This window comes from Marmota marmota, unplaced genomic scaffold (genome assembly GCF_001458135.2).
Source record: "Marmota marmota marmota unplaced genomic scaffold, marMar, whole genome shotgun sequence".
NCBI classification, from domain to species: Eukaryota; Metazoa; Chordata; class Mammalia; order Rodentia; family Sciuridae; genus Marmota; species Marmota marmota.
The window spans coordinates 34,886,321-34,906,517 of record NW_025999842.1 but is presented as its reverse complement, the minus strand read 5'-3'; the positions used below and the strand labels follow the sequence as shown (position 1 = coordinate 34,906,517).

General features: G+C 34.9%; 1 protein-coding gene across 3 annotated transcripts; it reads right to left on the bottom strand.

Moving 5' to 3' along the window:
* Positions 1-349: 349 nt before the first annotated feature.
* Positions 350-18,998, bottom strand: Calhm4 (calcium homeostasis modulator family member 4). Of its 3 annotated transcripts, XM_048792325.1 has the most exons (4): positions 18,339-18,998; positions 15,420-15,527; positions 4,129-4,567; positions 350-1,042 (listed from the first exon to the last, which is right to left on the bottom strand). In XM_048792325.1, exons 2-4 carry the CDS (start codon positions 15,476-15,478, stop codon positions 659-661), a joined length of 882 nt encoding a protein of 293 aa, XP_048648282.1. In that variant the 5' UTR covers positions 15,479-15,527; positions 18,339-18,998; the 3' UTR covers positions 350-658. The 3 variants fall into 3 exon arrangements, with proteins under 3 accessions (XP_048648282.1, XP_048648315.1, XP_015353922.2); XM_048792358.1 differs by lacking the exon at positions 18,339-18,998 and having other exon boundaries at positions 15,420-15,555; XM_015498436.2 differs by lacking the exons at positions 15,420-15,527; positions 18,339-18,998 and having other exon boundaries at positions 4,129-4,731.
* Positions 18,999-20,197: the final 1,199 nt, after the last annotated feature.

Genomic DNA, 20,197 nt, shown 5'->3' with positions numbered 1-20,197 from the left:
GCATCACTTCCTCCTGATTATGGAAGGATGACTGAAGACCTTCTTCACATGTTATTAGTTTAGCAAGGCATTTTATTGTTCTTCCCAATAGGTCAGATATTCAGATTTTAAGAAAGAGGAATAGACAGTAGAAACTTTCTAGATATTATATAAAGGTAGAAATAGAGAAAGCCAGAAATTAGAGGTAAGGAAAACAATGATAGAAGAGACAGAGTTTAAAGGGGAAGAGAAAAATTAAAATTTATTAACACTTTATGAAAGGTGCTGCAGTAAACATATTGCTGATGTTATTACATTTAGTCTTCACAATGGCTGCATGAGGTAGCTAACATGTGGAGATGAAAAAAATGCCACTCAGAAATATAAATTTTCACAAATAGCAAATAATGGAAAAAAGAGGCAAATTTTGATGTGACTTAAAATTTCATATTTTTATTAGATCAATATGACACTGTAGGCATTACCAAACCATCAATGAATTTTAAAAAGGGAGAGATGGACACAATTGTCAAACTGATTTCTGAAATAGTATTTTTGGATGAACTTCTACCAACAAATATTAAATGGAGAGAGAAAATGATGAAGAGATTGCATTGAAACTCCATCATCATAAAGTCAAATATCTGTTAAATAACTTGAATTGTTAAAGATGCTATTATCAAGGTTTTAATTCAATGCCTTCTGGTTTGTCTTCATTATCCTCAACCACCCTGTCTCCAAGAAAGCTATAGTGCCCCTGTGAGGTGTCACCCATGCATAGAAGACCAGGTGCTGAAATATCTCTCCAGTCCTGACATGAAGGAATACGAATGTGTCTGACATCTTCACTCCCAGGACAGAAGCCAAATAGTTTCTTTATGCGCTGCCCAATGAGAAGACTGGAGTGCTCCTTTGCGGCTTGTTCAAAAAGCTCTCTCTCATTATGGAGGTGGTTGGTCCAGTAGTAAAGCTGCAGAGAGGTGAGGGGAGAGCAGCACCTTGCCAGACAGCAGGAGACCACGGTAGCAATGGTTGCCAAGGTGATCAAAATCCAGCCCAGCATCTTCATATAATTATTAGGAAGAAAAACAGAAAACATCAATACATCAAATATTCAAGAAACAGCCATGTCAAGAGGGATTCCTACAAAACTGAGAATTTAGATATGGGTAAAAACTTTGTTTTTCTAGTCTCTAATACATTAACAAGAGCTGATCATTGGATGTGGAAATGAATCTGAGAGGATAGGTCAAGTCGTTTCAACTTGGCTTTCAGATTACAAAGGAATTTGACCAGTTAATATGGAATGGATTCTAAAGTACTATTCTTTAAGTCACAGACGCCATAACCCATCAATTAACCTTACATAAGATACATAAACATTGTTCTTTGCTTATAGCTCAACCTTACTTCTCAAATCATTAGGTACAGGCCCATTCATTCCTTGGGAGCTTAATGAATATTTGGTAATGATGGTGATAAAAATAATAGTATGATAGACAATAATGGTAGCCTCCCAAAATGTCTTCAATCATGTGCCAACAAGTATTCATTGATATTTTTTCCTGTATTGCTCTTTCCTCTCTTTCGCAACTAAAGAAGACAGTGAGGAAACTCAAGTCTCTAAATTTATTATGGATAGTATAGTCATTGCAGCTTGTAGTACCTTATTATTTTCAAGTGGACTATTTAGTATTTAGTGCATGCTTTTAAAGACCACCATAAATGTTTTCTAGTCTTGGAATAATTTTTTTCTTTTTATTATTATTTTTAATATTTAACAATTGCTTTGTAAATAGATTAAGAAAGACAAGTTCCCCACATTTAGGGAAGCCAACAGTACAACAGTATGCAGCCAGTTTGGGCAATGAAGACCTCTTCTGTATCTTGCCATTTGACTACAAGCCTGGAGTAACTAGGATGGCACAGTGCAAGTTTTAGCCTCTATAGAGGCTAAAAACTACAGTTTTATATTTGTAACAATTTAACCAAATAGAGGCCAGCATAGTGGCAGAAATGTCATCTTAGATGCCCATTAATTCATAAACTATCACTTATTAAGCTCCAGTTTGACTTTCTACCTTATGCAGCCTGTGGTGTTTGATAATGGGGACTCAAATGGGGATTTATTCTCCTTATAGTCTTTAGACGCAAAAGGAGAGATTAATAAGCAAGCTGAAAGAGAGCACAATGTGATCGTTTCTGGTATGAATAAACATGGCACCGAAGGAGCACAATAGAAGAGAATTGAATTCGTTTTAGGGAGAAGAACATCAGGAACACTTACCAGACGAGTGTATTCAGACTTAGAATAAAAGAAGTTCACAAGATGCAAGAAGTTGAGAATCCTTAAGGAAAGAAGACAGGAATATAACAGCCTGAAGAGTTGGGAGAACCACAAGAAACTTGTATTCACAGGTTCATAGGAGTCGTGGAGAAGAAGTCGTGAAGGACTTTGTATGTAATGCCAGGAATTTGGATTTCTGCTTAGGCTGGTAGAAAAAGGACTTTAGGGAGAGGGACCTCACCATCCAACTTACATTTAAAAGATACTTTCGGCATGTGTGTAGAAGATAGACTGAAATGGGTGAAACTAATGTCAGAGGTATTTTACAATGGGACATGGACAAAGAAGGAATTTTAACTTAATATGACCTTATAGTCAACTCAGAAAACTCAAACTGAAAAGCAACATATATTCTTCAAAAGACAATGAAGTTCAAGGTGGTTGCAGAAGGCAACCTGGTGAAATGGAAACAACATGACCTCTGGATATCTTAATCAACCATTTATTAGCTCTGTGAACATCTACAAGTTACATAAACTCTTTGAAATTTAGCAACTCATTTGTAAAACGGGGTTAATATCATCTACCTCTCAATATGATGAGAAAGTGGAGACATGAAATATTTATACAGTACTTTAGATGATAAATATCTAAAAATATATAAGTTTTGTTGTCACAAAAGCAAAACCTACTGGTAATGGTACTTTGAACTGTAAAATGACCTTTTTCATAGTAATCTGTGTATGCATTTTATTTTGACCTTAAGAAAATCTTACCATAATATCTGTATTATATTTTAGTTTTTCTTAAGCAAGAACATTTTTTTAAAAATCCTACTGATTTTTTGACTTGTCACATAGCTTCACAAGATTCCTCTCTGCCTGACTTTTAGGGCTAGTGTAAAAAAAAAAAAAAACAAATTGAGACAAAGCATAACCTATTGGGATTTTTAACTTTTCTTAAACATATTGCAACACTTCAGTATTGTCTGTTTTGATTATAGTTTCTTTTTCAATTAAACTGCATTAGCATTCCTCAGTTTTAATAACTGAAAGTCTTTAGGTAAGAAATCTTATATGTCTTTGCAGTAAGAGGTTTAAAAAATATGTTTTTACTGTATTACAGTATTTTGAAAGTATGTTTTTCCTAAACCCCTTGGAGAGACTGATGGGAGGCAATGACTTTTTCCCTCCTGACAAAATGCAAAATTGTACTTCTAAAATTTAATCTATAAATGTAGTAGATGCAAGCTTTCCTCCCACTCCATCCCATACTTTGACACAAACCTGTCCATGGAGTGACCAAATTTAAAAGCATCATTGGAGATATTTAAATCATAATTAAGCTTCCTGTAATTTTAAGCAAGATCGTGAGAACATACATGCAGCAAGCTGGGATTTACAATACAGTATTAACCATATTCATAAAATTCATTATTTTTAATATAAATTCATAGGGCGGGGCATTTTAGATATGTTATTTTAGATGTATGATATATTGATCATTTATTACATGTTAGATATATAATATATTGCTCATATATTCCTCACAACAATTCTATGCAGTAAATACTATTAATACCCCAATTTTACAAATGAGGAAAGTGAAGCATGGATAACTTAATCAAAATTTTTCAGGCTAATGAATGGCAAAGCAAGACTAAATCCCAGTTTGCTGACTCCAAAGCACAATGTCCTAATTACAATCTATGCAACTGCTCAGTGGAACTCATTTTGATGAATGGAATCTAGTTTTTTTCCATAATCAGACAATACTAGAAGTAGCAGAAATGTGAGATGTTTCCAGTATTATAGTAATTATGGAATAGCGTGCCAAAAAAAAAAAAAAAATCAAAAACTTACTTGCGACTGGTACCTGTGCTGAAGAGCTACTTCATCTCTTACTAGGATCACATTAGAAGGAGTTGACCTGTCACATGGAAAGCCAGCTAGGATCTCTTCTCGTTTGCTGGCAGTGACATTTTGAAACTCCGGGTAATGGTCCACAGATGCAAATTCACTTGCTGCACACTCATAGTAATTGCCTTTCAGCAGGGTCACCGCCAGCCATGTTAATGGTGCAACAAGCGCCCTCCCTGTGATGCTGAATATCCTAAGGCAAGCCAGGCTGCGCTCCAAGGGACTGATGTTCCGGCGGCGGGGGACACAGCTGCAACAGTATTCACTGGTAATCGTCCACATTTGGTTTCTCAGAGCATAGCCAGCAATCAGAAGGATCAAAGCAGGAATGACAAGAAAGGCTGAACCATAATAGAAGTTTTTTCCAACTTGACAGGGACATCTGAAAGTGAATGAAGAGAACAGCTGTTGTCCACCAATAGTCAACACTGCAATCAAAGAGTTGATAAAGGTTCCACTTCTCTGCAGAGAAGAAACAATATTGTTGAGGGTCAGGCTCATCATGGGAAGTTCATCCACAAATCAGCTTATGGCCCTTTCTGATCATTAGACTCCACAGCTATAACCATTTTATGGGCTCTTACTGGTTTAACTGGTTATGTCAAGTGACCCAACATACTTACATGTTTAAAGGATTCTAACATCTTTCCTTAGGTACTTTGTGAATCCTGACCTAATAAATACACACCAGATGATAGCTAGAAGAAATGGAAGGTATCTCAGTTCTCATTTGGTATGTATAAACTGAGAAAATTTTCAATACATCTTCCTACTAAAAAGAGTAAAAAGAGCATAGCGGGGCTGGGGCTGGGGCTCAGTGGTAGAGCGCTTGCCTAGCATGTGTAAGGCACTGGGTTTGATTCTCAGCACTGCATATAAATAAAATAAAGGTACATTGACAACTAAACAAACAACAAAAAAAAATTAATCTTACTTTAAAAAAAAAAGAGCATAGGTTGCTTGTGGAACAGACTGCCTCCATCTCTGTGTGCTGCTTTGTACAACACAAAATGCTGAGCATCAGGAAATAGAGTGCTGGAAGCGAAACAGAGACACTCCTGCCTTTGTACTAGATGAGGGTTCTATCATCATAAAGTTACAATATACAGAATAATGAATATTATCAAATACTAGAACAATCTGAAACTTAGGGTCCATTGGAAATTCCATAACCTAAGGATTCTACCATATCCCCAAAAATTTTCCAAAGAAGAATAAGCCTAGGTACCCCCAAAGCCAAATAACAAGAAAAACATTCTAACTTTGCATAAAGATTTAAAATCTGTTTCTGTTCCCAGAATATTGCTATGTGCTGCCTTAAAAGTTAAGTTGCAAATTTGTTTATGTGGTATCTTTTTCTTATATAAAAAGGTGATATTTTATTTTTAATGAACTAGCATATCTGTAACTAATGAAATGATCAAATATGTAAGGTAATTTTATGTTGATTTGATTGGTAAATATTTATTGCGTGGCTCCTATATGAAGGGCCCTGGACTAGGCTTGGTTGGGGTTTTAAATTTTTCTTCTCAAAACTTTCAACTGTACATGGTTAAACATGTAATTAGTCACTTAAAATGCAGAACAGAGAAACTCATCCAAAGTGCAATACGACAATGAAATAAAATAATACAGCTGAGGGAAACAGAAGACAGATTAAGCAACTCACAATCTAGTAGGAATTTCAAAGAGAAAAAAGAAAGGAGAGGCAGAGAAGCAATATTTATGAAAAGAAATAACTAATAGCAAAATCAAAGTCAAGTTTTTACATCATGAGCATGTTGGTTGTTCTGAGCAGAACTAAATCAGATCAATTTACAATTAGACACAGCAAAGAAAAATGCAGAATGTGAAAACAGGAAATATTCTTAATAGCTACAAAAAAAGAAAAGACAGATATCCCACTAAAGATAGACTTCATATCAGTAACAATAGACCCTAGAAGACACTATCTTTAAGGTGCTTAGTACCAGCTAAATTGTCATTTAAGACAGAGCAAAATAAAAATACATAAAGACTAGGAAATTGATCTCCCACAGAACCTCATTGAGGGAATTATGAAAGGATATATTACAGCAAGAAGAAAAATGAACCCTGAGGAAAGACATGGGAGCAAAAATATTGATGAGCACAATAGGATACTTTTTAAAGGTCTCTTTAATTATTAACTATAGAAAACACTATTTTTATTTCTAAAGATATAACTAAGGCAATTATTACATATATTATGTATTATTATAATAAGATATCACTACATATCTACTAAGATGGCTAGAATTTAAGATTAACCATACCAAAGATCAGTAAGAATGCAAAACAACTGGAATTCTCATACACTGATTATGGAATGTCAAGTTGGACAACCTACTTTGAACTACACATTTTCTTTAAAAGTTAACTAGGCACCTATCATATAACACAGACATTTATGTCCTAGTTATTTACACCAGACAAATGAAAGCATATGTCTACATGAAAACTTATCTATGAATGACCATAGCAACTTTCTTTATAGTAGGTATAAATAAAAAATACTCCAAATGTCCATCACCAAATGTGTGAATCAACAAATTATAATATCCATTTGAGAGAATATTACTAGCAAAATAAAAGGGAAAATTATTTAAATAAGCAAAACATTACTGAATTCAAAAATAATTTTCTGGATGAAATAATTCAGAAAAAGGGATATGTAGTATATGATTCTATTTATATAAATTCAAGGGATTATAAATTAATCTGTATTGACAGAAACCAGACCGATGCCTGCCTAGAAAGTAGGGGAGGAGGGATACGAAGGGAAAAATTACAAAGAGACTTGAGAAAACTTTTCGAGAGTTGTATCAATTTGTACCCACAGAGTTTTAATTTATGAAAGTGACTAAGTAACAACAAAGAGATGCCAACATCAGAGAAAGAAGGATCTTTCTCCCAGACAAGGGGGTATGCAGTGTCATACTAGGTCATATAAGGAAGCAACAGGTTTGGTCAGGAGGCAGAAAGAGGAAGGAAAAGGCTAAGCCAGAGCATTTATTGGGGTTTCTATGGGAAAGGCACAGCAGGAAGGGCAAACACTTAGGACTGGCTAGTTTAGATAATTCTAGTGGGCTTTTGGCAATAAACTGTCCCTACATGTGTGTGACCTGAACATGAGTTGCTTTAGGGCAGGAAAATATTTCCTTTACTATGTGAGAGTTAGATAAGGAGGTGGTTCAGTACATGGGTTCAGGGTCACAGGGGAGATGTAAACAACTTGGCCATTATTTGACCCTGTAATTAATGGATGCCAAATAGACAACCTAAGTTGTCTATTTAGGGGTGATGAAAATGTTAATTATGCTGATTAATTTGATGAATACATATATATTATGTATATACACATATATATATATTCTCATCAAAATGTACAGCAATTATATCTCAATAAAACCATAAAATTCAAGTATGATTCCAAAAAGAATAAATGTAAAATGTATAGGTCATTCAAAAATAAAGGAAATAGAAGGGGGATGTTGATATAAAAGGAGATGGTAAACAAAGGAAAAAGATGATAAAGAGAGAACAAAACAGCAGTAGAAATGAGACCTAATACATGAAAAATCATAATTAAATTTTTAAATAGCTAACACTTACTAGGTGTGCTACATGTTGGGCACTGTTCTAAGAACTTTGTCCCAATGAATTCCCACAGTCACTTAATAATGAGGTTATTATGTTATCCTCAATGTTGTTACAGACTGAGAAAATTAAGTCTGGAGAGATTAAGAAAATTTCTCAGTGTCACACAGAGATGAATGGAGGAACCAACATCAGGAACCAGGTGGTCTGGCACATACTTTTAACCCCCATGCCAGAACTGGCTTCAACTTGCCTATAAAGTGGTAAACAATCTATTCTGCTTACAAGTGACACTCTCAAAATTTTACCACATGTAAAGCTTGAAAAGAAAGGCACTGGACTGTAGATCACTGAGAACAATACTAACAGAAGGTAAAAGTGAACTAAGGCAAATAATGTCAAAAGGGCTAATTATGAATGTTCCATCATAATAAAAGCAACGATCCATTATAAAGATATACCAATGTCAACTTGTATGTCTGTGACTGCGTAACTTTGAAATATATAAAGCAAAAGCTAATTGAACTATAAAGTAACAGTTTTATCGTAGAGATTTTTAACATATCTTTATCAGAAATGAATTGATCAAGTAGACACTGGAAAGTATACAAAAAATGCAAAGAATAATCTTAGCAAGTTTTGTCTAAGATATAGGTGTTCAGGTAGAGATATGTAGTATTTCATCCCCCCCAAAATAGAAAATAAACATTTTTATAAACTACCCACAAAATAATTAGCAAAATATATTGATTATGTAGAAAATCATAGGGGAAATTCCAGCACTAATGTCCAATAATAAGGAAATAAATTAATACACCATGGTAACAGAATGTATAGAGTGGAGTTTGGCAACTATGGCTTACGGACCAAATTGGCCCACTGTCTGATTTATATGGTTTATAAGCTAAGAATGGATTTTATATTTTAAAATGGTATAAAAAATTGTAAACTATTTTGTGATATGTGGAACTTATATGAAATTCAAATTTCAGGGTTTATAAATTAAGTTTTATAGAACATAGTCACATGTCTGTTATTTCAGGATAAAGACCACCTTTACATTGCAGCAGCAGTGCCGAGTTCTTGTGACAAAATCTATATGACTGCAAAACTTAAGATTTTTACTCTCTAGTCCTTGACAGACAAGTTTTGCTGATCCCTGCTATAAATCTGTTAATCTACAGTAACAGGCATGGAAATCGATAAACCTTAAATAACTTTAAGAAAAATCCAAGCTGTAGGATACATGTAGTAAGATACTATTATATAAAACTCCAAATACTATTATATATTCTTTATGGATAGTTGCATATCTCAAGTTTAAAAAAATGCATAGAATGATCATCATCAAGCTCTGGATAATGTAACCACTGAAAATGAAAGGAAAATAGAATTAAAGAGGGTGTAGCTGTATCAGTCCTGCTTTATTGCTGAAAATAAAGCCTGAAATATATATAGCAATGTGTTCAGTAAAGTATTAAAAACCACATATTTCCTTAGGTTTATAATTTCATATTTAAAAGCCTACCTAATTAGAGTATATGAGAAATGTGGAAGTGGGAAAGGAAATTACAGACCATTCTTTCTGGGAACTATGTAGGAAAGGATGGACCATTGATGGAGTAGATGTCACTATTGGAGTGTCAAATTATTGCTGTAAAGGAGCTCACTGACAACAAATTTGCAAGTTTTTTTATTGTTAGCTATTGAAATAATGACTTCATCTGCAGTGCCAGTGTGTGTGTAACTTGTCAATGGCTGTGATGGATTACATCTATGAGTAATCTATTATCTTTCGGGCTTTGTCTTAGTCCTTTTGTGCTGTTATAAGAAAACATATGAAACTAGATAATTTATATAAAAACACACACACACACAAATTTATATTCCACAGTTTTAGAGGCTGGGAACTCTAAGATTAAGATGACAACATTGATGTCTGATGAGTGTTGCTCAAGGCTTCCAAGATGGCACCTTATTGCTGTGTCCTCATATAGCAGAGGAGCAAAACATAAAAAGGCCTGAGCTAGTTCTGTCCAGCTTTTTTACAAGTCTTTCATTGTTCATGAGGACAAAAGCTTCATGGCTATTAATCAGTTCTCAGAAAGCCTCACCTCTTAATACTACCACAATGGGGATTAAGTTTAAGCCAAGTGCATTTTGAGGGGACATTCAGACCATAGAAATTTAGAGCTAAATTGTCTCCTTGTTAAAGATAACTTGCAGCTGTTTGCAACACATAGGTATCAAATGTATATTCCTCAGCATGGACCCACCACCTCATTCACAAGGTACAAGTTGGCACATAGATATGGGATTGTCACCAAACTCTAGGGCTATCCTTAAGGGACAAGTCACACACAGATATTACTGAAATAACACAAGATAAAATAAACACTAAAACCAGCCTTAAATAGAAAGAGTTTGGGGAAAAAAATGAGTAATCTATTTTCTTTTGGGCTTAAGAAATAGAAAGAGCTTGAAAAAAAAATGAGTAATCTATTTTCTTTTGGGCTTAAGCCTCTGGACCAGATATTATGGTACCAGGAAATAGCTCTCATCCATCTTCTATTAGCTATTTCCCACCTCTCACCTGCCCAGATACCTCCCAAAGGCCCTGTGTAGAGGTATGGCCAGTTCACCATTTACTTGGATTGGTTCATTACAGTGCACATTTGATGAAACTCAAGAACACTTCTTTGTCTCAGCCCTAGGTCCAAAATCAGTCCTGGCCAGCCTAAAGAACTTCTACTGAGAGAAAAAAACTACCTGTGTATTATTTTGAAATGATTCTCCTTCGTAGTTTATTGCCAGGCTAGATATTACAGATCATTTACCTGCTTCAAATATAAACTTGGAGCTGTCTTCTATTTAAGTAGGGGGTGGCTTTAAATAAAAAAAATGAGCCAGGGACAACAAAACAAAGGTTCCCTCAGATCCTAACAAGTGCTGAAGGTCAGTGGGTTTCACAGTCTGAAAAACAGCAAACCAGTGTACCCAGTGACAATGACTACAGCTGCATTTGTGCAGCTTTGCTTGGTACAAAGTCTCTGGGCTGAAACTAAGTTCTTCTTTCTCTATCCCTGTGTCCCAGGAAGAGGGCTGTTGGGTAGAGAGTAGTCTTGTTAGTCTGGAGGAAGAGCTCGCTTTCTCTAAATTCCTCACAATGTCCTGAATTCCCACAATGGCTCTGATGCGGTCCTACCACAGCCATTAGAGTTTAGTGATTGATTCCAGTATTATCATACGCTCTCTCCGAGCACACAGATCTTTTCTGTTTTTCTCTGTTTCTACACTAAGCCCATCAATGTGCGATAGCTGCACCTTAGTGACTTTGTGAGCCTACCCCGAAAATATTTTGTCCTAACATAATTAGAATATGTGCAATAGGGGAAAAAAACAACAACGCTGTCTTAATTTATAATCAATAAAGTTAGCTCAAATCCCTTTCCCACCCACTATCTAGGCATATTTGAACAAATTTCTAGTCTTTCTACATTTAGATTCCTATTCTACAAAATGGCAATGATTACAGTAGTGACTACATCACAGATTATAGATGAATTAAAACAAGGCAAAGAGAATGAATACCATGTTGTAAATTGTATAGTTTATACAAGTTGTCATTAATCTGCTACTGAAAAGTCCTCCATGCCCCACAACTCAACAAAACTGATTTTCCTGAGATCATAGTATCTAGGCACTAATGGAAATACCATAAATATTATACAATTCCACTCAATAAATTCACCTACAGGAATAACCTATAGTTATTGACTATTATTTTTTACTTAGCGCATTACCGTGTGTTTTATAGCACATATTATCTCTTTGATACTCACAATTATTCTTTGAGGTAGGTATTATTACTGCTATTTTGCAGATGTGAAAACTGAGCCATAGAGCAATAAAGTGGCTTGCCCAAGGCCACACAGCCAGTAATTGTAGAAGTGCAATTCAGCCTGAGTCTTTCCAGTCCTCCAAGGTTCTTTCAACTACCTCACACTTCTTCAAAGTATTCACTAGTCTGTTCCTTTATAGCAAGAATATGCCAGAGCTAATAGAACTAATTGTCTCAAACTGTAAAGAGGTAGGAAACTACTTTTCTAAACTGAACTTTATGCTTCTGTTTCTGGAACAGCTTTGATCCTCCACACCCCATAGTTGTCAAGATGAGATTTCTTGTTTGAACTTTAAATATCTTTATTTCTGTATAAATAAAGCAAGCTTTCAATAGTTAACATCTTAGAAACTATCAAAAGAAAGCTAAGGGCTTACTTTCTCTGCCAAAATCATCACATACATTATTAAACTATAGAGCACCCATTTTGTGCAACAGTTCTGAAAGAAATTATCACTGATTCAACACTTCTTAAAATGCTGTTGCTGCTTATGAAAAGAAGAAAAAAGATAAAGGATATATTTGACTATTTGAATATTGTAATCACACAATATGGGGGCCTACGACCTGAGAACAATGTGATACCCATTTGAGTTGTTGATAAGGTTTGAATGAGGATTTAGTGCCTACGTATTGCTGATCTTGTCTCTCTAATTCATAGGACAATCAATACAAGACTGAATAATGCTAACATTTAGTTCTCTCTAGATTATAAAGGTTTCTGTTTGTGATTTTAAAACAATGCCTTGGCATGAGAACAAAACACCACTCTTGAACTCCCTAGGGCTAAAGAATTTTTAGTGTCTTGGTGCTTCTGATCTGACTTCACACTATCAACTTTTATGGGTCCAGATTACAACTCATCCTGACCAGTCAAGCAGTTATTTGAGCAGTGGCAAATTACGTAGACACAAGACAGTCCTGTTGTTCATGATTTTTGTCTTCCTCTTGAGTTCAGCAAAGAGCAAAAGCAGTAGAAGGCAGAAGTAGCACTCCTGCCTCAAAGCAAGAAGGAATTTGCAAAACTCAAAACGGAGGAAGACTTATGCACCTCTAAGTTATAGACAAAAGAAAAGAAATTGAAGATCACATTCTTCCTCTACCAAGCACTATGTCTCGCCCTGCACATAGAAGACCGGAATACCAAAAAATTGTAAGATCCTTTTATAAAGGAGCATTATTCTACTTCATAGAAGATGTTTTTTCTGAGCAATTCTTGATTTATTTTGAAAGGTGATGCTACAAGTAGAATTTTTCAGTTGAGCAAAGATTGGGTTTGGTGAAGCGTATCATAAATGACACCTCTGGGAATGGTTACAAATTATCTCTCACTGTAACTGAATAATCGATTCTTTATAGAGATTTTAGGGTCTTCTTTCCTGATTAATTACATCCATAAAAGTGAGGAATTTTCCTCTTGTCTCTGTGAGGAAATACAAAAAGATTAAGCAATTCTTTGTATTATATATTGCATGAAATAAGAAATTAAATATATATAAAATAGTTAAATTTTATGTGTAAAATCAAATATGAGTAAGATCATCAAAAAAATGTAGGTGTTAAAAGATTACCTTTAAAAATTTATTTCGTAGTCTTAAATGTGTTTATATTTGCTCCGTGTTATTATTCTTTCTATTTTAAATTCAGAGGTTTTTTTTTTTAATTTCATTTTGTACAGATTCAGTTAAGATAATATTCTTTTTTAATCCTCTCTCATAATAGCTTTAGCCATTTAGATGTTATAGATGTGAAAATCATGGTTAAGTTTAAAACTATGTTAATTACTTCAGGAGAATAATGGGCATTTGATGTAATTAAGTAATTTTAGCCTTGGGTACTTTGGGTTGTAGTGAGTAACTGGCACACCCCAATTGGAAATGCATGCAGATGCCCCCTGTCCCTGGCACTCTGGATCTTGATTTCTTTTACTATCAAGTTCTCAAATACCAAAAATTATTGTACATAGTTCATATTGTGTGTGTGTGTGTGTGTGTGTACCAGTAAAACATTTTTATCCTGATATAGCACAAACCTCTGAAAATAATTAAGTGTTCCATTTTTCACATATGAAAATTGTTGGTTGTTATGGTTTTAAAAACCATAAAAATAAATAAATTTATTTTGACATTTCTTGGGATCTGTGGTGTGGATTTGAGATCCAACTGCACATGTACTTCAAGGTACAGCCTTTGGTCTTGAAACAAGAAAGAGTGTGTGTGGTAGGGAGTTGCCATTTTCTTAGTCTGACCTTAATTATAAATGGGCACAATACTGAGGCTATGGCTTGTAGGTGGGTTATAATATTTTCTCCTTTTCAAATTCTTTTGCTTTATGTCTAGTTGCAAGAAATACATTGTCATCCATGTTCTCTCTCTCTCTCTCTCTCTCTCTCTCTCTCTCTCTCTCTGCATTCTTCATCTTTGATATTTCTATGTTGTAGCATTGGTACATAGCCATATTTTGTTTTATTCTGTGGTTTCTTATATGCTAAGTAGATATAATTGCAGTCATTATTGTAATTTGTGATTAAGTTCATGGAAGATTTAAATAAGAGAATTAAAATTGAATACATGGTGACCCTTAGTGTTATGTTTAACAATATTTTTGTTCATATCACTTGCTTATATCCCTTATATCCTGGTAAAAATATTAACATATTCACTATTTTCCTATACCTGAATTGTATATATTACTGTAATATCAGTAAATATATAACATAATATCAATTAATTATAGGTAACATATATCCTATGTAAATTTATGGTATTTTGGGGGTTTTTTGCATAAGTATGTCATATATGACAAATAATATTTAGATTCTATTTATTTAAATTTTATTTAGTGTTAATAAATATCCTACCTGACTGAAGAAACATGTTTGTCACAATATAAACCCATACGTAAGAGTCTGATGGTATTGAACCAATTTTGGAAGCTTTTGATCAAATTATGTAATATTTACAAAAGTAATTTGTTGAATAAGCAATCTTATTGATAAGTTTCTTAAAGGCATTCCTGCCCATGCTTTAAAAAAAAATCACACAGAGGCCTTCTCTTCTCCTATATATTAGGTTATCCAAGATACCTGGACCTAGAGGTAAGGACACCTCTTCTAATCTGGAATCTACATTTGACTTTTCACACAAATAAAAGATTATGTGAAAAATAGACTTATTTTCAGTAGTGATCCTCCTTCTTACCTCTATCTCCTACCCACCTCTACTCCAAATAGTATCCTCCATCTTTGTCTACCTCAGTGATAAATGCTGCGTCAGAATGGAGGCTTGGAGTCTGACAGGCCTTTCTGGCTCTCACAATTGCAGGCTAGTTGGGCAAGTCATTTGGTTCTTCTGAAGCCTCATTCTCTCCTCTGGAGAAATGGCAGCATTGGAATTAATTATCTCTAAGATACCCTTCCCTTTTTCGGGTAGTACTCAATATTAGAAGCGATTACCAATGGATTGATTGAGCTTTGTTTTCTGTTTCCCATATATTCAACATCTACGCTAAATGATATCTAAATTGGCTTTGGTTTTAGTTTTCACTTGTAATTCACTCTAAAAATGAGACATATTTTGGAAATCCCTAAAGAAAACACAAGCACCCCGCCCCCCACCAAACACACACACACACACACACACACACACACACACATACACCCACACACACACCCTTTTTTTTTAAGTAAAAAGAAAGAAAGAAAAAAAAAACTCACAAATTTGCTGCTCCAGCTGGGTTCACCCTGAATTTCTCGTTGGCAGATCTGCTGCTCATTAAAGATTGTGCAGACTCAGGAGAAATCTCACCCAATTATTTCTTCCAACTGAAAACAGGGTCAGTACAAATCAAAGTTCATTTTAGAACAGTAGGAATTTGTATTAGAAATTAGTGATTAAAAATACTTTATCCATGAAATACATTGCAAGTTATATAATGTAAGCAAAGGCATAGAAAGATATTCTCATGTTAAGAAATTGATTTCACAGGTCTTTCCACAGCACCAGCTAAGTATCCAAATGTAAGTACAGTTTGTTCTAAAAATGAAAAGGGTTGCAATAATAGAAAGATGGGAGAAAATGAACAGATGATCTCTGAGGCTGATTCTAACACCAAGATTTTGTAAAGAAAAGGAAGTAGGTAGGAAGGGGAAAGAAAAGAAAAAAAATACAGTAGTATATTGTTGTAACTTTGCCTATAACATAAAACCATCCCTTTTCCTACAGAACAAAGATCTCTTTGTCCTCACCTATGGAGCTTTGGTTGCCCAACTTTGTAAGGATTATGAAAAAGATGAAGATGTGAACAAATACTTAGATAAAATGTAAGTAGGCATCTTTTATTCTTATAGAATGTTTGTTGTCTCTTAACATCACCTACATTTTTCCTGCCTCTGATGACTTGCTCCATTTCACCAGCTCTTCTTCTGTGTCAATGAATCATATTGGAAAGCTGAATGTAATTTCTTACACTTGCCATTTGGATTGATACCAGAAATTAATGGGAAGGCATTTTTTCTCCATGAATATCAAACGTGGAATGTTTGTTGTTAGAAATTATTTCTTCATTAGCCACTGTAGTGGCAAGACTGAAGTTGCTCTTTTAATAATGTGATAAAGCATCCAATTTGATCTTTTCAGTAGTCTTTTTTTCTAACATTGACTCCTTACAATGTATATATTTACTTGCAGAAGCATAGACCATCTAAGGAAGCATATGCAAAAATGTTATTATAATTGCCTAAAAGAAGACTGGGTGATAGGGAATTATGGGTTGAAGGGAGAATTTCTTTTTCCTATATAACATTTCCATTGTTTGAATGTTTTTGCCCTTACTATAATTTACTTTAAAATATATTTTAAATATAAAAACACACTTCTTAATAAGCCCATTCTCTTTTGTCTTTATTAATAGAGATTCCTCATGCTCAAATTTCACCTTTTAATTTCCTCAGAATAATTATATGATCATCAGATTATTTCCAAACAATGAAATACCTGTCAACATCTTTTTAACCTCTTAATTGTGGGCTCTGAAAAAGGACTGGAAAATATGCACTGGTTAGAAGATTTACTTAGGCAGATTGAAGGGGAAATTTAGCCTAGCATTTTAGGGCTTTCTAAAAGGGCCCGTTGTATTTTCCATTGGAATACAGGGGGGAAAAAAAGAAGAGGAAGAAGAAGAAGAAGAAGAAGAAGAAGGAGAAGAAGGAGAAGAAGGAGAAGAAGGAGAAGAAGGAGAAGAAGGAGAAGAAGGAGAAGAAGGAGAAGAAGAAGAAGGAGGAGGAGGAGGAGGAGGAGGAGGAGGAGGAGGNGACAATACAATAAAAAGTTTTATTTATTATTTATTTGTGTAGTAGTATGGGAATCAAACTCAGGAGACTCATACATGCCAGGCATGCAGTCTACCACTGGGCTACATCCCTAGCCCTTTTTATTTTTTATTTTGAGACAGGATCTCACTAAATTGCCCAGGCTGGCCTTGAACTTGCAGCCCACCTGCCTCGGCCTTCTGAGTCACTGACAATGCACCACCATGACCAGCCATAGAGACATTCTTATGCCCGTTTTTCAGATGTGGAAACTGAGATACAGTGAGGTGCCAAAGTTACAAGAGTAATTGGCAGAGCTAGGCGTTCAGCAGAAGGCAGCTGATCTGGGAGCCCCACTGCTCACCACCACAGGCTCTGCCTTCCGCTGGGCTCCTTCAGGATGGAGCAAACAGGAGGCGTGTGTAAAGCAGTGCAGGGGCATCAGATGTGGGTGTACTTCTGGCCTCGCTGAGAACCAGGCCAAATACTGAGAGACAGGGTTTTAGATACAATAATTGAACAGGTTTCTGAATGTTTGCTTTCTTTGATTGTGAAAGTAACAATAAAAATACAGGAAAATTGGAAAAGAGAGAATGAATCACCCAGCCTCACTTCCCCTGCAGTGAGCACTTTAGTGTAAGAGCAGAAGAGATATTTGGACAGCACCTGGGCCTCTGCATGTTTTGAAGGACACCCTGTTGCAGAAGAATATGTAACAGCATGAGTGAAAGTTTGATCTTTGAGTGAAAAAAAAAAAAAAAAAAAAAAAAAAAAACGGCTAAAGATGAGCCTAGTGAGAAAGAGAGAAAAAGGATTCCTATCTCAGCCAAAAAGAAAAAAAAATTCCCGCAGAGTGCCTCCTATTTTATAAAGCATATTCTGCCTTTAAAAAAGTAAAGCAGTTTCTAAAGATATCTGACCTCCCAACAGTGGGCCTAATTTTCATCAGGTTAGAAGCGATTCTACTTGATATAAAACCAGAAACATGTGCATCTGCTTTCCAAATATCCTTTCCCTAAACTTTTTATGTCTTTCCAACCATTCTGACATCTTGCAAATTTTTGTCTGACATCTTCTGTTCTCAGTGAGCTGGGAAAATTCCCTTTGCACTCCCATGCAAGATTCTCTCTGGGCAGTAAAAAATTTCATTACCTTCATCCTTCTCGTGTGCATAGCAATTGTCTCATACTCTTTGAAGGCCTGATTTTTTTCCCCTTTTGATTTTCACTTCTCCAGAAAAATGTTCTTTTATATCTGGTGATGATGTCACCCATTCCAGGAGCATTTTGACAGAGATGAAGGGTCAGACTTTAGTTATGTACTCACCCACCGGTGCTTTGCTTATAATTAGCAGCTTCCATTAAAAGATCTGGCCTTTGGCATCATTATCTCATTAATTCTTGTGAACTCTCCTCAGAGGAGGCAGGTAGCAAATGTAACTGAGTCAGTTTTATAGAGAACTAGGTCAAAGTCAGAGGAAGCATAGTCACGTGTTGCCCTCACATTGTGGTGGAGTCAGGAGTAGAACCCAATGGCTGTGCCTTCTTCGTGGTTGCCTTGTTAGACCATACATTGTAGAGTACATCAGAACTGAGCACCTAAATACCATATGCTCTCTCCTGGCTCTAGAGAAGAAAAGAGAGGAGAATACATTTGAATAGACTTGACTAGATGAAGAAACCCATGTTCTGCCTAGGGAAGCAATTCCTCTGAGTTAGTTAGCGAGAGCCTGCTGGTAGGCCAGATCTTTGAACTTTCACTCCACTCTGCAACCCTCTGCCTTCCCACCAGGAGGACTGTGTAACTTCAGATACTAATAACATTACCCGCTCTCTTGTTTTTCTCACTTTGCCTTTTTCAAAAGGGATGTCTTTATCAGTAGGCATCTGGCAAAGTCTTTTAATGTTAGGCCTCAAATTTCATCATCCAGTGGTCTGAAAAGAAATTTCATGAAAGAGTCCAAACAGTTGATCAAAAAAAAAAAAAAGAAAGAAAGAAAGAAAGAAAGAAAGAAAGAAAGAAAAGAAAAAATATTTTGTAGGCCTTACAGGACTCATATTTTGCATATGAAAAGAGATGACAAGCTAACTCTAAATTCTACTTTGTAAAAAATTAAAATGGATCCTTAAAACCTTAAAACGTGATTTTGTCAAATACTAGTTTGCAATTTTTGATCACATTCAAGTACACCTGAAAATATTAAATAAGATATAATAATAGCTCTCCAAATCCATGGGTTCCACAAATCAAAAAAATTTTGAAAAAAGTTGCACATGTGCTGAACACATAAGGAATTTTTTCTTGTCATTATTCCTTAAACAATACAGTATCACAAATATTTATGTAGCATTGACATCATATAATGTATCAAGAGAAATCTAGATGTGATTTAAAGTATACAAGAGAACTGCACAGGTTATATGCATGTGCTATGCCGTTTTGTATAGGGAATTGAGCATACACAGATCTTGGTACCCAAGGGAGGGGAGGGAAGGCAGGGGTTCCTAGAACCAATGTCTTGCAGATACTGAAGGATGGCTATGATTTCTAAATGTTGTAGCAGCATTTAGCAACATAATATTGAAAACCTCTCATAATGCAGAGGATTTATTCATGAAAGTTCACAATAATTCCTACCTATCACCTATATTCACCTTACAAGAACCTTGTGAAGTTAAAAAAAACTATCATTAGCCCCATTTTATTGATAATAAAATTATTACTGATATCTATATCAGTAATAATTATATATTACTGACAGTGTAATAGAGACTTATAATATTACCAAAGATACATAAGAAAAGCACTCCCCAAGAATTTAATTCTTTTGATCTTATTTCAGTGCTTTTTTTTTCACAAATTCATTGTTCAAATATACATTTGAAATTTGCCCTGAGCAAAATTTTGTAGTTTTTCCAAATAAAATATGTAATTTGTGGCAGAATTATTGTAGCTGATTTAAGTTGTAGTCATGAAAAGTTAGAACATTTAACTGTTACTTGCAGTCCTACCTGTCTTTCAGTTTATTATAAGAAAAACTAGAAAATATAATTGTACCTGTCTCTGGTCTAAGAACTAAAAACACAAACACCTCTTTTGTTATACAAAAATACATTTCAGGATTTCCAAATACCTTTATGATAATTATTAGGGGAAATGAAATAGAGATAAGTTTCATCTTTTAA

What these genes read in the sequence shown, in the direction of transcription:
- Calhm4 (XM_015498436.2), bottom strand. Translation starts at nt 4,689, where the DNA reads ATGATGAGCCTGACCCTCAACAATATTGTTTCTTCTCTGCAGAGAAGT. An exon ending in AGCACAGGTACCAGTCGCAA is followed by an intron (nt 1,043 to 4,128) that starts GTAAGTTTTTGA and finishes AATTATATGAAG; the next exon opens with ATGCTGGGCTGGATTTTGAT.